Source organism: Aptenodytes forsteri, unplaced genomic scaffold (genome assembly GCF_000699145.1).
Source record: "Aptenodytes forsteri isolate BGI_AS27 unplaced genomic scaffold, ASM69914v1 Scaffold159, whole genome shotgun sequence".
In the NCBI taxonomy this organism is placed as follows: Eukaryota; Metazoa; Chordata; class Aves; order Sphenisciformes; family Spheniscidae; genus Aptenodytes; species Aptenodytes forsteri.
This window is the reverse complement of record NW_008794747.1, coordinates 564,106-583,572: the sequence shown is the minus strand read 5'-3', so window position 1 is coordinate 583,572 and position 19,467 is coordinate 564,106. Positions and strand designations below refer to the sequence as shown.

The 19,467-nt window shown below is 43.1% G+C and overlaps 1 protein-coding gene across 1 annotated transcript in view; it reads right to left on the bottom strand.

The window, feature by feature from the left end:
* Positions 1–18,285: 18,285 nt before the first annotated feature.
* BMP7 (bone morphogenetic protein 7) overlaps positions 18,286–19,467 on the bottom strand; it is a 46,170-nt gene continuing 44,988 nt past the window's right edge. Inside the window, exon 7 of the mRNA XM_009274050.1 lies at positions 18,286–18,872. Within this exon, the coding sequence (XP_009272325.1) occupies positions 18,723–18,872 (150 nt within the window). The 3' untranslated portion in view covers positions 18,286–18,722. The remainder of the gene's footprint in view (positions 18,873–19,467) is intronic.

The window sequence follows — 19,467 nt, the reverse complement described above, 5'->3', positions numbered from 1 at the left end:
TTACATGTCACTCTCTCATGCACTTATGTGTGTGTGTACATACATAGACAAATGAGAATTTTCTCTGACAAGCTGTAGGGCTTTGATACAGATTTTCCATCCCTAACCATGTCAAGAAGAAAATATCTTAATGCTCTATTCACAAAATGCTTTTGGCCCGTTTCCATTTGAATGTTATGCTTGTTTGCATAGGCAACTCTTAAGGGAGTTCATAAAACCTCTTTTTGCCTGAGTTTGTGAATGCCTGCCCACTGCATGGGCTTAAAATTACATTGGAAAAGGGACTGTTTGGGATGCATACATTTTGCACACGTCCTTTAAGTAACTCAGATATGTTTTCAAAGGAGGATGTTTTCCTTACGGACTGAAGGACATGTTTGTAGCACCTACTAATTTCTTCAGCTCCAAAACAGCACTAAATAAGTAGTTGAGGTTTTTGCCAACTCAGTGTTTCCAGCACTTGTATCTTCCCCTTAGAGAGATCCCTCATTAAAGGACAACCTTTTGCTTTAATTCTCTCTGCTTAGTTCCAGCAGGAAACCCTTCTCCTACCTCCATTCCCAGCCTAATACCGTGATAATGGGGACAAAACTGCTTTTTGCAGTCCTGCTGCCCAGCCCCGCACTGCGGTGCCAATAGCGGCCGGCACAAAACGGATGTTTGTCTTTAAATCATACGCACACAATCTGCAACCTGAACTGTGTACAGAAATGAATGGAAAAAGTGCAACCTGACCGCAAAAGTATTATTTTATAAATAAGGTCCTTTGGTAGTAGTTAATTGGATACACATTTTGCTAGATTCATGGAACATTAAAAACTATCATATCCGAATTGACTGACTGAGTTCATGTTACATCTCCAAATTACCAGTGACCATTTTGCCTTGCAACATCAGACCTTGGGTTCAGAAATCTAGCTCGAGGGCCTTTTTTAAGTACATGGCGCTTTTTTTTTTCCTAATAGAGATTGATTTAGTGTATGTTTAATGGCCCCATAAATCACTCGACATGCCCAACTCGCATACAAATTCTGCCAAGAAAAAAGTTTTCAAGGAAGCAGATGCCTTGTTCTTGGAACCAATTTGCCTTGCTCTCTGCGTGTGCGTGAACCCACCGTTTCAAGATCCTCCTTATGAAAATGTTCTGCTCTCCCAGGTCTGAACATTGGTCATTTTCTCTGGGACTGCTTTCTTACTATGCCAAGTTAAACTCGGGCGATTCCCCTGCTGTGCCCGTTCTGTTCTAGTGCCTTTTAGATCAGTAATAAATAAATCCATTGTGCGTTTCAACAAGAAGAAAAAGAAAAATCCGGAGTCGCATTGTGCTTGCTCTTGTGAAGATCTATTGTGTGCAAAGTAGTGTGCTATCAAATGGCGTAGGTCATTTTTCATTACCCCACTGAGGATGCAGCTCAAAGCAGAGGATTATAGAAACTCATTTCCTTTGGTTAAGGAAAAAAAAAGAGTTAACATTCAATAAACTCAAGGGCTATGACGCAATGTGGCCCTCAGAACCTTCCGAGCGGAGCTGTTAATAGCTTCCTTTCCCAGGACGCGGGTTTGCCCCATTCACTTATCGACTTTGATGCATTAGTAAAAGAAAATATCAACCCCTCATAACTCTCAGAAATGATACAATACATCACTTGAAAGTAAGCTAGGATCAACACATTGTTAACTGTTTGATCTCTCGAGTCAAAATTAATGATAGGTGTTTTGCACACAAAAAAATGAATGTTAAAAGCCTATTTAAGCTAACTAAAGACATCCATACAACATCAGGGTTGAATTGGAGGTGATTTCCTGCAATGCAGCTGTTATAAGTTTATCAGTCTGCGGGTGGCAGTAACCAGTAATCATAACCAGATTGCAGAAGGGTGGGATGGAACTTATCTTTAAATAGAAGATCTAACTAACTAACTAACTAAAGCAAGCTGGTTGAGAACTAAGTTCATGGTATTATTCACTAGAACACCCAAGGGTCTGGGAGAAGCCAGTTTTCTGTATATTTTAAAGAACTGAAATGATTCTGAAGGTTTAACTGCTAGACAGGGAGAAACCAAGGTTCATAATGATTAACAGCAGACCTCCTGTGCTCTTTACTCGCAACATTTACACAATAATGATAGCTAATAAGAAATGGCATTAAGAAATGACTTCAACTTTCTCCGCTGCGATGTTGCCATAGGCTGTTGATGAACTTTTAGCTCATTCTCTTGTGACATGGAAAGGAAAGATCTGAAACATAGCATATATTTCAAGCAGAAGAGCGATTGAAAAAATTCCAAGAAATCTCTCTGAAGAGCCAAAGAGAAGTGTTGCACTGTGAGACAATGCCTCTGGACAATTACAGCCTGTTAGTTTTAATGCATCTTGAATTGCTTCCGTCTGCAGCTAATCTGACCACTGGAAACAGTCACTTTTGCAGTGCCCTTTAATTTTTCTGATTTGCGTGTGGGCGGTATCTGTTGGTATTAATATGAATGTTTTCCGGATTGAATTAGAGAAAACAAGACAAGCTTTCAAAGTAGCGTCAACTTTCTTTGAGAAATGTGAACTCAGGAGCATGTATGAGGCAGTGGGAAACCATGCGGATGATTTAGGTCTGTCCCAGATCGCTGTCGTGCAAACATGAAAAGGAGTGACGGAGAAGTCCCACTGGATCCTCAGATCTCCCCAGCACCACTCGACAGTCTCTTTAGCCTTCTTTGTTCTTAATTTTGCCAAATACTCGGCTCTTCCTGGGCGCTGCTTCAGGCACTCCAGCTCAATCCGTTAGAGATGTGCTTGTGACCAGCCCCGCTGCCCGCAGCCGGTGGGGATACCCCTATTTCCTAACTCGCTGACCCATGCAGACCCCCTATTTTCTATGAATGAATGAATCCCTTAAACAGTTAAGGAGTGAGCCAAAATCTTCTTCCATCCTCAAAGTCAGCCGAACATGCGCTTTGTTTTTAAACTGACATGAGTTTAAAATAGCTGCTGTGTTAGCCTTTCCCATCAACAGAGCTGGCTCCTGCCGTCCCTCGGTGCTCCCTCCTGCAAACAGCCACCTTGCCCTTGGCTTGTAGGAATTGCCTTATGCCTACACTTAAACCTGGTTTCTAGAAACTGCAGGTCCAGGGAAGTTCAAATTTGCTTTTTTATGGAGAACAGACTGAAAAATGGCAACTACATTTTAACATAAAATTCTGATAAAAATGAGTATATTTTTAAAAATTCTTCACACAGCTTTCTTTGAAATTTTGACAAAAATTTAAACCTAAAATAAATCTTCGCTGTGTCTGACATCTGTACTTTATTTATACAACACCTTTTTTCATAGATTTTTTTTTAGTTTCAGAGGTGTTTTTCAGTGGAGAAAAAGAAAATTATTGATAAAACTGAAAATTTGAAATATATTTCAATTAAGACACTCAGCCATTTCCAGTTTTTTGTTTTCTGAATCTTACTCAACAAAACCTCTTAATTATTTCTCCTTAGCCATGGGATCAGCTTAGTCCCTTCTTCTCCCTAATGGGACTATTAGATCCTCAGCTGGCAGATCTGCCTGTACGCCAGGCTGTGAGATGTGACACATCACAAATACCTGCAGTGGGTAAATTTTCCATTCAACAAAGTAGCAGAGAGAAAGCAATTTCATTGCCTATGTGAGGACAGGTGGATGGTGGCCAAACGCTTTCCAATTTTTGACTTGCTGAGTGTTTTCCAAGTTGTAATTGCTCTGGAAGTGACCCATCCCAGGCAGTCCGGTTACTGGTCTGGGACAGCTGGACTGGGCACAACCTATGGCCACTCGGTGCTTGCCCTCATGCCTATCTGCTCACTGGGTGTGATTACTCCTCGCCAGGTTCCTTGGCATAAACTGTGCCCTCCTGCATGCAGTGCCAGGGCTTTGCATGCTTCACAGCCCATCTCATCATATCAGTTCCTTTAAAAATTCTGCCACATCTGCAAAATAAAAATTTTACAGACAGGGAAACTGAGGCACTGATGGGTGATGCCTCCTGCCCAAAGTTATGCAGTGGATGATGAGAAACAGAGATCAAGACTCCAGATCCAACTCCTTCCATATCATACTGAATTACATCTTGTTTAAAGTACAGAACTGAGTGTAGCAATTATCAGAGTTCAATATAGGAACTTTTTCTGTAGTAGGCTCTGAAATACTCTGTTGTGTTAATTGTTTAAGCTATAGTAAGGGCTGTGTTAAGACACTGTGTGGTTTAACGCAATTCTTAGACTCACAAATTTACTGTTAAAACACAGCCTTGCAAGAGTGTGGGAAGCACTGCCTATCAATTTCAACTGGAGGAAAATCTATATGCAGAAAACAGGGGAACTGGTAAACAACCAGTTAAGCAGTGCGGCCCGCTGTCACTCTGTCCCCGCTGCATCGCAAAGTGCTGAATTCCTAAATGTGGAACCCAGATGCAAAAATAACAAAGACCACATTAAAGTGATGCTAATCATACAAGCTATGGCTCTAGAGGAAGATGCGGAAGTGCTTGGGAGGCTGATATAGGACTGGGGAAAGATAGCACAGCCTACAATTGCTTTTTCAAATAACTTGTGAGAGGAAAAAGGTTTCTGTGCCTCTACCAAACCTCCTTGTGCGCAGCCTTGGGCATCTGAGACTGTGCGCCTACGCCCACACGCATGGGCAGGGCTCCCAACCCCTCTGCAGATGTGGGACCCCCCAACCTTCTAGACAAGCTTGGGAGAGAACTATCTTGGGAGCAATCCTTATTACAAACCAGCCATGGGATGTGAAAATTCTACCTTTTTTATACCAGGCTTTGCAGGGAACCAGTGATTTCACTGGAAGGACCCCAGCTGGCCATGTGAAAGCAGCCCAAGCCCCTGCTCAGAGGCTACCTGGCCCTCCTGCCTCTCCTTGCTGGTGACAGGACAGGCCTGGCTGCGAGAGCCCTGGGGAGAGGAAAGCAGGACAGAGGCGGGTTCCTCCCAGTCCCCACAGTGACGTAGGGCAGAAAGTCCCTCTGCAGTGGGGCCAGGCATGCAGGTGGCTTCTTGTGGCTGGCAAAGGCATGTGTGAAAGGCTGTGTAATGACACACTATGATTAGGTGAAGGTGAACACCAGCATGCACTTAGTAAATGGATGATTGCTTCATTAGTGAACTCTTCGGGGTTGGAGCCTGTGAGAAGGGCAGATATAGGCTCCTCTGTACTTAAGCTATACCACCTGGGGGAGAAGAAATAATGCCTTGTGATTGAGAAAACCTGATGGGTAAATTATCACCAAATGAGGTGAGAATCAGAAGCTCCCAGAAAGGACTGAGTTACAGGACTTTGAACTGGTCAGTGAGAGGTTGAGCTGAGAGCGCGGTGCTGGAGGCCTGGTTAGAGAGGGTCGGGTTTGTCCTGCGGAGGTCAAAAGTCTTATGGCCTCTGGTGTTTTGTTGACTTCAGGAAGGTGTGAGCTCTCTTTTCCCTGGAAGAACAAAGAGCTGTGCTACCTTGATGTTACTCTTGAGAAGATTCTGTGTGGGGAAAAGGCAAAAGGTAACATCTGGTACTGGGGAGGTAAGCTTTACCCTTTGTAGTCCTAAATAAAATGCTATAGTAGTTTGGAATGACTGAGAAATATGGCAGTGTGGTTGACGTGGGGTATAGCTGGAGTGGCCAGCAGTAGGGTCTGGATGAGCCTAGTCTTGGGCAGAGCTGCCACCCTGTGTGGGACACAGCAGATGAACAGCCTCTTCCACCTTTATCTGTTGGTTTTCAGCCAGTCTGATTACGAGGCATTGGGATGTTGGGGTTGATCACTGAACAGACTGCAGCTTAAAATACTGTGAGACTCCTATGCAAGGAGTTTCTGTGCAGTGTTTTTAGAGTAATGTTATTTTAATTATTATGCAAGTGCTTGATTTGCTTTGGCTTCACTGCCTTTTGGTCACAACCAGGATTGGGGCTGGTTATGTACAGAGGCAATTTAGGCAGTTGCCTCACTTGCTGTGACTAGCAAAATCCGTCTGCTGGCTATGTGTTTTGTGCCTTGTTCTGCTGCTACCCTCTCTGCTCTACTCACTGCCAGGGTTGAGTACAACACAGTATAGGGGGAAGGTTCCTGCAAGCTCTTCCCACCCTGCAGACAAAATAATCCTGAACTTTTGAATTTTGCTGCTGTAGCATAAGCTTGTCCTCTAAGGAAGAGCAGGTGTTGCTTTATCCATGTAGGGGACCAAAAGCATTGCTTGGAACAGGGGGTGCAGAAACAAGAGTAGGAGGTGATGTTCTGCTTTTGAAAGCTGATTTGCTCTTGTCCTCAGGACAGTAGAGCTCAGCCTGCAGTTCTGGCTGGAGTGATACTGCTGGTCTGCACCCCAACCCTGGGTGGGATGTTGTGAGCTTTGTCCTAGAGCGAGCTGATTCCAGCTTTCTGAGTAATGCTGGCTTATTGGAATAAGCTTTCCTTTGATCTTGTAGACAGAAGTCCGCAACAGCTGCTCTGTAATAGATAAGGACAGCCACTCTCCAGGCTGATCGTGTTTGGAGATTAGTCCTCAGGACGTTGCACAACGAAGGAGCACAACCCATAAAGGCGAGATAGTCCTGTCGGTGTGCACGCCTGCAACTGGGACAGCGGGGTCAAGGAAGGAAGCCGTCTGCTTGTGTATCAGGGCTGTAGCACGCAGGTGTGATGTAAATGGATGAACTTCTGCTTTGCCTCTGTCTGCTCTACACCCACAACTGTTTCCTCTTATGGAGACTGGGGAGAAATGCTATTCTTGCCAGTTAAACCTGAGGCATGTACGCTGAATCTGGAAGTCGCTGTAAAGATTTTTTAAGTTTTTTTTCCTTTTTAATGGAAATTACTTGATTACGAACTCTTTTCTTAAAGTTTTTAGTAAGAAGTGCTTAAAATTTGTTATTCCACATAAGACTCACTAAAATGCCTCTTTGTGCATTACTTGACTTAAATGTTGCTTTGGTCTTGCAAGAGAGAATGACAGCATTCACTCGAGATGGGTGTTCTTGGCAATGTTGATTTTGGGCTTCCTGCAAGGATCACAAAAACCTGTCGGATGTGTGTATTTTCAGTAGGGAAAATAGCTTCGCATTCTCCTCAAAGCTTTTGGAGGGGATGAAAAATGTTCTGTATAGATGATCTCTGTTGAGTGTGGGTCACCATGAGTCCAGGCATTGGTCCTTACTGGGAATCCACTACACCTCTGGGCAAGCTATCCAACAGAGTGTAGGGCACCTACTTAATGCCTGGAGCAAGGCTGATGTGGCTTGTGTTGCCCCTTGGCCTTTGCACGTCACACCTTTCTTGGCACTTGGGGATGTTGTGAGCTGAGATTCCCCTAACAGAGATGCCAGCTCTCCCTGTGAGGAGCAGGACTTGGATTTGGAGGCTGCCAGAAGTGTGAGTGAGACTGTGGAAATAACCTTTGCCTGTAGTCGAAGGTAGTCAGGAGCAGTGGTGGACGTGACTTCACCATGCCCACTGCTCAGCATGAGTAACCAGTTCCACGTATTTCCATGCCAACCATTAATTTCCAGATGCAATGACTAGCATGGTATTTTCCATTTCCAGATCTTGTTTGTACTGGCATGATTTAAAATACTTTGTAATTACAGTGGTTCCTATAGTCAAACTGCTAGAGCGATGCATGGTGCTTGGAAGTTTCTTCTTTAGCTAGCAATTTCGGTAATGACAGTAATTCAGATAACCTGTCTTCGTGGCCTTGTGGCTTTCAGAAGTATAGGGCTTTTTTTTCTTTTTTAGAGATGTAGCCCTATCTCTATATATAGCTCAGTGGATATCTAGTATTCTAGATGTCTTAAAATAAACTCGACTGTGAAATTCCAGTCCCATCACCACAAACTTTCTGGTGTTGCTCTTCATGTTAATGCAAACAAGTAAATGGGGGAAGAAAATGGAGGGGGCAGAGGGGTGAGCTTGGCAGGCTGCTGTGGGCTCTGGCTAGTTATATTGCCAGGCAGCTTTGGGGGTTTGGGTGCGCACCAGCAGTGTCTCCTCCTTAAATTGTTGAGTGATGGTGAATATGCTGGACTTTTTCCCCTGAGCTAAGCAGACTGGATAGAGGTAAAAGAGGCCAGGGCACAGTGAGAAACCCGGGGTGTTGGCACTGAGGTGTGCGGCCCTGGGTGTGCAGGGTGGGCTGTCCCCAGAGGGACATGCTGGTGATGCCTGACCAAGCTCTGTGTTGCTTTTGTCTGCTCCCCATAAGTTAACAGTTGAGATGGGATATGGCAGTTTCCTCTCAAAGATGAGGTGGCCTCAATGAGTAGAACTTCAGGCAGCAGCTGAGCTTCATTTTGTCTGACAACTCACAGCACAATAAACAGTTTTGGCAGCCAGATGTGATGACATCCTATTGAACAGGGAAAATCCTTCAGTTTTGTGAAGATGGCCAAATCCCAAAGCTGCTCTTATTTGCTGGTTAAGTCTACTACCAACAGAGACACTCCTAAATTACTTCTGGGAGAAACAGGTCAGACAGATCAGAGGCAGACATCTCCCTCAGTGTGCAATTATATGTGCTGCTTGCTTTGAGAAGAGGCCAAAGCAAATGGGAAGCAGCAATTAAGGTAGGCACCAGCAATGAAGACCTAAAGTATAGGGCATGGTGTTTATCAGTCGTCACTGTACAGAAAAGGTCTCTCCTTAATTTGACTGAAGAGGGAAGAGCTGTAGCTCAATAATTTTGTGTATTGATCAAGTAATTGCTATTTTTCCCAGAAGATTCTTATATGTAGAGGAGGGTAGGAGGGGCAGATGCTGATTAAATGTAAACTCTTCTGCAAATGTGTGTGTGACCTCTGGCAAGTTGCTCCTTCTTGCCCTCCCTTCAGAGGCAGGGAACAGAGGTGGAAAAGTTTGCCATGCCTCTGTTCAATTAACCCATGTATCTTCAACTAGAGGCTGACAAAACTGGGGGATCCTGAGCCTAGAACAAGCCCTTGAGGTCACTTTTGTCATACCAACAATAAATCAACCAAAATCACTTTTTTGAAGCCTTAAGCAGTAGAAGCAGTAAATGCAGTCTCTCTGATATTCTGTGACACGTAGCACGCTGAAGATTGCAGGAAAGAGCTGTTGAACACACAGCACGTCCCGTCCAGGATGTGTTTGTGTCCATAGTGTGTATGGGAAGTCGTGTGTTTCCTGTAAAGCAATAAAACTGCATTGAAATTTAGCTTAATTCAGAATCTGTATGTAAATAGAGACTTGGGTATCAACAGTTTTCTTTGTGGTAACCTATGTATAGGGTTGTTTCTGCCACTTTCCAGAGATCTGAAAGCTAAAGCTAAATGAAATGAAATATTGTTGTCACCTGGCTCTAGAACCAGGGAGCCTTAACAGAGGCATCAAAGCCCAGGTGGCAGCAGGACCAGTCAGGGCCAAATTGCTTCTGTTTGTGGTACCTGTACATGTATGCAAGGAAGTGCTGTGGAAGGTCTCTTGGAGAGATAACAAAAGAGATGTTGGGTATGTTCCACCTTTCTCCATAAGTGTGTAACTTGAGGTTAGCCCCATCAGCAGAAATACTCAATCTGATCCCCAGAAATCTGTTGTCTTGCAAAAGGACAGTGTGCTTATTCCTTTTATTTTTCCCCCCTCTCTCCCCTCCCTCTGCTACTTTCTACTTTGCTCGAAGCTACTGTAGGTTTTGAAGCCCTCTTCAAGCCTAGATGGAGTTTCAACTCCCCAGTTCTTAGGGCAGTAGTCAAGTTGCCTTGCTTTTCTTAACTGTATGTACACAAACGTATGTATTGGAAACATGTAAACACATACATATGTGGCTGTAAGGGTATCCAAAGCACAGCAGTGGTGGGGACTTGCCAAAGCAGGCTAAGAGCTGGAAAAAATCAGGCAGTTCAGGAAGATGGCTTGAAATTAGTGCTGGAAAATAAACATCAGAAAGGTTGGAGCTAGCTCATTTGCAAGTGCTAAAAACCATCTGTGCCTGCCTCCCCAGTGTTTGGTCCTCCTGTCCTCTCCTCCTCAGTATAATCAGTGGCTCCCCATCAACCTGTCCTGGATGTCTACTTCCTTGCTTGTGTCCAGTGGACCTCCACGCCATCTGAAATCCCTTCTCTTCTAAACGACATTGCAGGAGTCATTCTCTAATAGCGTGATCCTTGGTGCCGTCACAGTTTTATTAAGGGCCTTAGAAGCTTGGTAGCCTGTGGTCAAGTTTACTGCTTTCCCCACCAATGAGAGAACTATACCTTGCTGCCATCAAGAAGCAGTGGGAACAGCAAAGCTCATTAATGAGAAATAGGAAGTATGACCTTCAGCCTCAGAGCTCTACTTGAAAAACGGTTGCCCTCATAATAAAGGGGGACCACTCTGCCACCAGATACGGGGTGCTATGCTCATGTCTTTGTCTAGTAAGTGCTCCTGCTGTAGGGACATCAGCATCCCAGAATGCAGAAGAGGGATGTTGTGTCTTGCTTGCAGTGTGGTAAGGGGATGCAGAACATCTGTGCCATGCTCTTACAAACTGAATATCAATCCTGTGTTTGATTGATCAGCCAAGGACTGACCTAGATGGTGATAACCCTCATGATCTGTTCCAGCTCTCCATTTGCTGAGCATCTTTCAAGAGGAGGAAGGTGAATCATGGACTTGGTACTTCCCTGGTCTTCTACCTCCCTTCATAAAGGGAAGGAGCACATGTCTGAGGAGACACCAGAGTATGTCTGACACATGGTCTGGCAATGAAGCAAAAGTAACTCCAGTATCCTGCAGTGTTGGTGGAGATGTTTTTCTTTTCATTTTCTGAGAGGTGCTGCAGCAGAAAACCAGATCTGCTTCCTCAAAGACTGTCACTCCCATCTGGAGAACATAATATTTGACCTGCAGGCTTAATTTGCTGTCAGTCTCCCACATCTCTTAGGAAGGAGTCTCCATCTCTTTTAACTTGAGGCTGTTACCTCTTGCCCAAACAACAGGTTTCCCAAGGGTTGTTCTTGAGCCACATGAGAAACAGGGAATAAATGAATGCAAAATACAATCTTCTTCCTTTTTAACTAATACCAGTAAAAACTCTTTGAAGAGAGAGTGCTTTGCAAGTGCTAATTAATAGGATTGTCAGTGCGGTTCCACATTGCCACTGCAGAGGAATCGGGCTGCAAAGTGCAGTGTGTCACTGAAGACACACATCTCTCTCTGGTTGTGATATTTTTTTCTTTTATTGAGCATCTTGTTCTCAGCTGCTGCTGGAAGCAGGAAATCTCTTAAAGCTGGGAAGAGCTGCTACAGTTTGTGCCTTGAATTGGTTATGCTTTTCCACCTACTCCTGTGAAGCTGGAGCTATTGCTTCTGAGCAGAAGTCCCTCCAGCAGCTCTCGGAGGGAGCTGGCTGCCATTCCTGACTAAAGACTGAAATGGTTGCAAAATTGTGACTGAGCAACTGAGGTGGTGGAGGTTGGGGTGGGGGATACCTCAACCTAGAGCCTAGACTTCATCCCCAAGCACACCAACCGCATGAAAGTCCTTTACTACCCTGTCTCATGTCCTTTTCTGAGGACCCAGTGGAAGAAATTGCAGGACTTTGGGTCCCCACTGTACTGTCTCTATCAAGTGTGGTCTAAGCACATCCCCACTAGTATGGACTATGAAGAGGTTTGTTTTTTCCTGCAAACCAAAAATACCACCTTTTTAAAAATATCTGGAAATAAACAGTTACATGATCCACTGAAATTCATAACAAAGGACAAATTGAATCCTTCATGCTGTGTAACAGCCATAAATAAAGGCTTTATGGCTGAGAAGTTGTAGGCAATGTTCCAGCAAAATCGGATTTATTCCCTCCCCACACTCTGCAATATAAATCTCTAGAAATGGGGGTTCCAAGGGCTGTTCTGACACAATGTTAACTGCAGCTTCTTAAACCAGACTCCCTGCCAGTATTTATAGTTCACGTTCTGTGCATGGTATGTGTGTATATAACTGCACCAGCTTTTACAGTTGATTTCTCAGTAGTCATGTGAAACCAAAACAACTGATGGGCTGAACTTGGAATAACTTGTGCATTTCTCTAATTTAAAAAAGAAAAAAAAAAAAGTCTGCTTTGCTGTTAGGAAAAAGATCTCTTGATTAAAGCTGCTCCAAGTTGATGGTGGCCCAACCTCTGTGAGTGTTATGTTCCTTTTCCTCAAAACCACTAGCTGAGTTTCCAGGGGAACCCTGCAAGATGGATTTCAACACCTGGTTGTACAGTTGCAAAGTGAATAGCTGCATGCTTTCTTCTCACAAATGTCTGGCCTTACCTCTACTTGCTGTCCGCTCCAAAATTTAGCCCTGAGGTTTCATGAAATACATCCTTGGAGTCATTAACCAAGTCCTAAAACTGCAGTCCAGCCAAGTCATTCCCTGTTAAGGAACAACAGCTCAGTTCAGTGGATTTAAGAGCTAGATTCTAGCTTCAGGAGCCAAATATAGGTCAGTAGTGGTAGTAGATCACCGTAAGAAATGAACAAATGAATCGGAAGCAAAACTCCTCATATGTCAGTGTTGGATCAGCTGAGTGTGTTAGTTTGTGCTCCTTTCTTGTATGCTTAGTATATAGTCAAAGATAGAAGATAAAATGAGGAATTTGTTCTCATTAAGCAATTGCCCAGATATCTTTTTTTTTTTTTTAAAGAGGCTGACTAGTACTTCAGCCCAAGGCAGACAGATGTAGAGCCATCGACCTTTCTCCTCTTGTCTACAGCTTGTTATAAACGCTGAATAAAATGGCTTAAATTGTTGGGACCTGAGAAATGATATCTTTGAGCTCTGACCCTTCATAACCGAATCCAGACACTGAATGTTTCTGCTTCCACATATTTTCTATGAAGCACCTGACACAGCAGCAACAAATAACACAGGAATAAACCCAGCAGCCTGCAACAGTCTGCCTTCATTAGCCAAGCCAAAGGTCACCTTGCTGGTGTCACCATTAGCGTCCGGCCACTACTAGGGCCATTGCCTGCTCTAGACCTTAGCAGATCATGCAATGGAGGGGAAGATGGGGAACCAGGTCAAAAGGTTACTAATACCTCTGTGGGGCTTTCTGTACCCCACAACCACAGTGACATCCCAAACCTGTATGTGCTGCTTTGGAAATTCAGCATAAACCTGAAGTCCGGGGCTTGAGCTACAGGTGCTGATATGCTAAAGCACAACAGATCTGCTGGGGTCCTGGCATCCCCCCCCCCCTTTTTTTTTTTTTTTGAGAGCTGCTTAAAATAAGACCATTAGCCCAAAGTTATCAGAAGCACAGAGCTGCGAACTCGGGAGTCACTTCAGCTTCCCAATCAGAAAGGGTAAGTGCATGTTTTTAATTACAGCCAAGCTCATGGATGTTGCAGTGAATACGGCCACTCGCCCCCTCCCAATTCCAGACACAAATTCTCCATTCCCCAAATTACTGCTGACTGGCCTGGGATTGGGTTTTACTGCAGACAAGCAAGGCAATTCTTTGAGGGTGAGGTTAATTCAAGAAGCCCCATGTAGAGCCTTATCCTGCAAATGGTTAAACGCTTAACCATACCTGCAAAAATTAGTCAAGTGCAAAGCTACCTTTCTAAGGGTTTGTGGGACTGAGGCTGTAGCCCCCTCTTCCCCCCTAGTTTCCCCAGTACTTTTCCCTGATGGGAAAAAAAAAATGTGAAGTTAATTAATCTGACTATGACTTATCCTGTTTTCCTTTTAAATATAAAACCAAACTCAAGCTGTCTAAAGATTGTGCTGTGTTCATTTATGAAATTAATTCAAACATCAGGATTCTATTAATTAGAGAAAACAGCAGATTTGTCCCAAAGTGGCAAACCTCACAATATCAAAATAAGTCTCAAAATATTGAAATTAAAAAATCTGCTCCTACTGCCTGGTCAGCAAACAGACCCTAGGAAAACCAGCGTGCACGCTAGGAAACAAATCAGTGCATTAAACGTGTGTTATCCAAAACTTCTGATCTTTCTTAGCTGCTGGTTTAGGAATACAAATTCTACTGCATTAAGCAGAAGAAGGGAATAGATATTTTTATTTAAAACAGAGTAACTCAAAGTGGCCATAATAACCCATTTGTGTTGCTTTTGTATTTGGGTAACGAATGACTTGTATAGAGTGCTCCTAGTTTTTGCCTCGAGGTCTTGTCAATCATTACCTGATAAATAAAAACTTCAAACAGGCTCCTTTTAGCTTAATTGGGCAGAATTTCTCTCCAAAGGAATGGCTGAATACAGAGAATAATGTGTTTGTGGCAGCAATGGAAGTCAGCAAGCAGGGTATTTGGATGGAAACATACAGAGGATGCAAATTCTGAACTTAAAAGATGAGTCTTTTTGGTTTTTCTTATCCAGAAAGTGTCTGTTCCCATTGCAGGCAGAGCTGAAGGGATTGAATAGAGCAGCAGAGGAAATTGCGCGGTCCTTGGCAACGCCGCTGAGCTGCGCTTGTGAGGGCTCTGCTCTCCCTCTCTGGTTTTAGGCTTTACAGCTGACACATCCATAAAAATCAGAAATCTTAAAATTACACTAAGGCTTACTTAAATAATTATCTTTCATTACATGAACGTTGGCAGCAATGGAGGCAGTTTCCTGTGTAGGGACAAAAGGATCCTATTGTCAGTACTGGAACAGATCTAAAACAGCTCAATTAAGCAAACATAACATCCTCAAAGTTTGGCCTGAAAGGAAGTTAAAATAACTGATCTATAAAATGTTTTAAATGTGCTTTAAAATGTCATTACTCGGATAAATCTAGCCGTTTTGAAGCTGGTTCACTAGACTTTTATGGTCCTGCCAGTTTATGGCAGCATACTATTCACGTCAAGAATTCCTCTTCCAGAACAGTAGATGAGGAGACAAAGCCACAGTAGCGCTGCGGACCGAGGGGAGGCTGCAACCAGCTCAGGAATGGAGTTTTGGCTCCCAGGCTGGGAAAGCTGCTGCGAAGCATATCCAGCAAGTTGTGTGTGTTTGTGGCAGAGCTGGAAACCAACAGATATTTCACGATATAAGGCTGGACGTGTTGAAGTTAGTGGTAAAGCTTCTGTTGGCTGCAAGACTGGCACTGCAAAGCAGGATGATTTTTCTTTGGTTGGGGGGTGGGGTGGGGTGTCTGTTTGCATTTTTCTTCTCCTTGCTGGAACACCTCTGACTAACACTGGGTCTAAATGCAGAGAATTGGGACAATGCTGAGAAATACCAGAGGATCCTCCTCCTAAAATTAGTCCAGGCATACAAAAGCCGAGTAGGCATCAGTTTAGGTCAATAAAGGTCTTTCCACTGATGCTTTGCTGGACTTCAGATCAGTGCATGAAGCACATTTACTTATGAATTTGTAATCGCTTGCGAAAGATGGTAGTTTAACTCCAAAATGCTAATGATTTAAGCCTCTGGATCAGCAAATACATCTACATAAACTGGCACGACTCTGCTCACAGTTCAAGGTAAACAAGAACCCAAAAATTGCTGTTATGCCCTGAAGATACAATGTTTAGTTAATACAGGGATTTAGACCATTATTTTTTTCAGCTGCCTCCATAGCAATGCGGTGTGGTATCCACAGTAGGAAACCTCATGCCAGCAGCATCTCTGAAATATGCTAAAACAATCTAAATTAGAAAATGTCAGCTTCTTGGCTGATGTTCCTTTGGAGTTTCTTTTTTCCTTTCTTGTGCCTCTATAATTTTATTGGGATGACTAAATCTCTGAACTATGTTAGCAGTAAACAGAACTAATTTACCCCCTGCTTCTTTGAAACAGCTGCTGACAGCTGCACTATAATTCAATCATGGATCTTCGCAGTGCAGTCTGCAAAACATATTCATATTTTTGTATTCTTCCCTCTGTTGTATTTGGACTGAAGGAGTCGCACCAAGTAGCGACGTGTGCCAATTTTGCCCATACATAGAGATCGATCTACATGAAAACAGAGGCTCAAGATGAAATATTGTCCAGCCAAAAAGGTTCTTTGAATATAGGGAGAATAACCACACAGATACACAATGTTGTTGAGATATCTTTTGTAAAGTTGCAATGATTTATTTTACTAGTTTGTACAAAAGGCTTCTGACAACTGCTCTATGAAAAGAACCAGAAATGTGTAAGCATTTTTGCCAACTGTTAATAAATATCTTCTTAAATAAGGAAACAAATGTGCTTAGGAACCGAGAATCATTTTTCCTGGATGTGATTGAAAAGGAATTCAGAGATGGAAATAAATAATTCTTCTTCCGCTTGTGACAACTATTTACATAAAAATGTACAAACAGTGAAGCTGATGTTGAGCCTAGCAACAGAAATCCTGTTTAAAAAAAAAAAAACAAAACACCAAACAAAACCGAAACAATCCCCACATAATATTTAATATATGAATCCTATACAGCGAGATACCATGGTCCAAGTTAAAAATGCAATACACCAACACAGTGACCACTGACACTGAAACACCCACAAGAAAAACTAATCCTTGACTACTAAATAGTGGAAGTTTAGACATGATTAGCTTTTAACTTTCTAGGCAGCACCTTAACTTCCTTTAGGAGGTTTACAGAAGCACTGGTGTATACACGTATACAATGTCAAAAGACACCTCCAATCTGCGTGATTTCAATACCTCACTCTAAAGAAGAGATGCACTGAGGGCAGTTTTGGCTGTTTATCGTAGATGGTCTTGTCTGCAGGCTCCAGGGAGAGATGGTCTTTTGGCTTCAGCTGTTGTCCTGCCGTTTGGCTGTCTAACTATTTGGTCAAAGTTTCACCTCAGGGCAGTTAGGAAGTTTGCCAGAGTCGTGCTTGCGGAGTGTGTGTGCCACGGCCAGGCTGGTCCTGCAGATGTTTGAGTCACCTGGGTTGGAAGCTAGGCACATCTGGCAATGTGGCAACTGCTCACCAAGGTCCTTGTCCAAAACCTACCGATGTCATGGAGAAACTTCCACTTTCCCATAAGCCTAACCCTGCTACTGAGAAAACTGTTGGGAAAACACCAATTGACTTAAATGGGATTAGAATTAGACCATCAAAAACAAGTTTCCAACTTTTTTCATAGATGGCAATTTTTTTCTTCCTTTGCTTATTCTTTATAAAGTGAGGCATCTGGTCTGGATTTGATCTGTGACTTAAAGGAAGAAGAGCAGTGAGTGATTTCCAGAATCGGGCGGTTGCGTTCATTTATCTTCTTTCTCTAACTCTCCTCTAAGGCAAGATACGGAGCCAAGTTCCCACTGTGGCTGCATCGCCCTGTCCGCTCGCTGAGCAGAGAGAACTATCTCCAGGGATTTATTATGTTCTGGACCCATCTGTTGGAGGTTTAGGTTTTTAAAGTTTGGAGATTTAGAGCTGGGTGTGCTGTGGACCTGGTGTTTTATTGAACAGAATTTTCTTCTTTATCTCCCTGGTGAAATTTATGCCAATCCTGCTTTTGTAATTGCAATGTATGCCAAAGCATTGAATTGGTTTGCGATTGGTTACTGCTACTTTGTATTCTTATTCACAACAACTTTAATTGCATTTTAATTACATAAGTGTGATGTTTGTGTAACCTGTGACTTTAAAAGAAGAAAAAAGAAAAGCCTTGAGGGGACGTTTTCTTGCTCCTGGTTCCAGCTTGTTGGTGTGGCTCTTGAAAGGGTTTTTTGTTTTTGGGGGTTTTTTTTTGAGAAGATGAAGCCAATAATAGAGCAGGGGCTTTATTGTAAACACTGACCCTGGGAAGTAAGGTTTCCTAGCTGGTTTCTAGCTGAGTCTGTGTGGTGCTGGGTGTACGTCCCAGCTTACAGCACCTTCTGCGCTTGAGCCTCCATGTTTTCAAAAAAGCGTTGGAACTTGTTCTGTCAGTGAAGTCAATGGACATTTTCCAAACAGGAGCAGGATCTTTAGCTGGCTTTCACAACTCCATAACTGCTTAGGATACCCCAGCTAAACGTTAGGTTTAATCCTTGTTTCTTAACATTTTGCTGCTTTCATGTTTCAAGTTCATAGCAAATTCAAATTCTTTCTGGTTGCTAGAGGAAATTTCCTTCCCTGTTGACAGAAAAAAGTATAGCCAAAAAGACTTGCTCTTTGGAATTATTTTCTTCAGTTCTTTTGCTTGCCAATTAGAAAATCCTTTTTCTTTTTCTTCGACTGATCTGTCCTTTGAATTTGCATCAATCCAGATATAGTTTTTGCTACTATAGTTTAAAACTGGAAGTTGCGTGTAATCTTTGTTTTGCTTATAAAATTGAAGCAAACAGAGGGATGGAAGTAATAAATCTCTAACAAAATACCTGTTCACTCCAGGTATATTTTGTTCACTTATTTTATTGCAAACTGTGTTACAGGAACTACACATGCTTATTAGTCACAGCACATTCTCACCTTGGATAGATTATTATTTTTTAACTCACAGTCAACACTGGTGAGTTTGCAATCTTCAGAAAGACTCGTTTGCAAAAGTACGTATTGTAGGAGCCAATTTTGTAGGCAGATTTGGTTTTAAATGGTTTCTCTGGCTTGTTTCAGTTTACAAGCTCATTGTCTGTAATAAACTAAAACAAAATGTGTTCAAATGCCACTTAGATCCAGAAACTGTTCCATTGTCTGAACTTTCAGAAGCCTGGTCCTAAAAACTGTTTGGGATTTTTTTTAAACCCATTGCTGGAGAGTTAACCTTTCCCCCCTTCCCCCCCCCCCCCCCCAGCCGTACAAAACCACTCTTTACAAATAACTTTTTTTCTTTCCTACAAATCTAATGACAGCCACATGCTCGTACCACCATGTTCCTGTATTTTTTTAAGATAACATTGGAGCTGTCATCAAAATAGAGCACTGAGATGGCATTGAGTTGTGTAGGAGCACAGCAGGGTTTCGGCACAGTCTCTGGGTTTATAAAGTGAACCTGGGGAATGAAAGTAGAGGCATGTTAAGATTTACTTTTCCCCTTTCTTCCCCCATATTTTTCTTTCCCAGGCAACCTTCTGTCTGTCCCATACACTCACTCAGACATGTTTCCAGCACCTGGCTTTGTGTACAAATGTCTTGAGATGTCCCCTGCATGTACAGAGGCTGACGCACGCACCCAAGTCAGATCTAGTTGGAAATCTTTCAGTGAGGCAGGTTTTCATTAGAAAATTCCCATTTGTCAGAGCAGTCAGCGTTCTGCAGAAGTGTACCAGTTACGATAAACTCTGCGGGACAGGCGGGTGAGGTTTTGTGAGAAATCCCATCAGCCTGGGGCGGGGGCCCCTGTCCCTGCGGCTCGCAGCACCGAGACCCAGATGGGGCCAAGGGCTCTGGGTCCCCTGCACTCTCTGCTGCGGGACCTTTGAGGAGAGGGGGAAAAAGCAAATAAAAAGCAATCTACCAGGAGAAAAACACGCAGGTATTTCTTCCCTTGGAAATGTGGACGCTTCTAGTTTCCCTAACATATTTTGCAATGTTGTCCTTAGATGCGCACAGGACATGGAATGTAGATGAAAAGGTGGAGTGAGCCT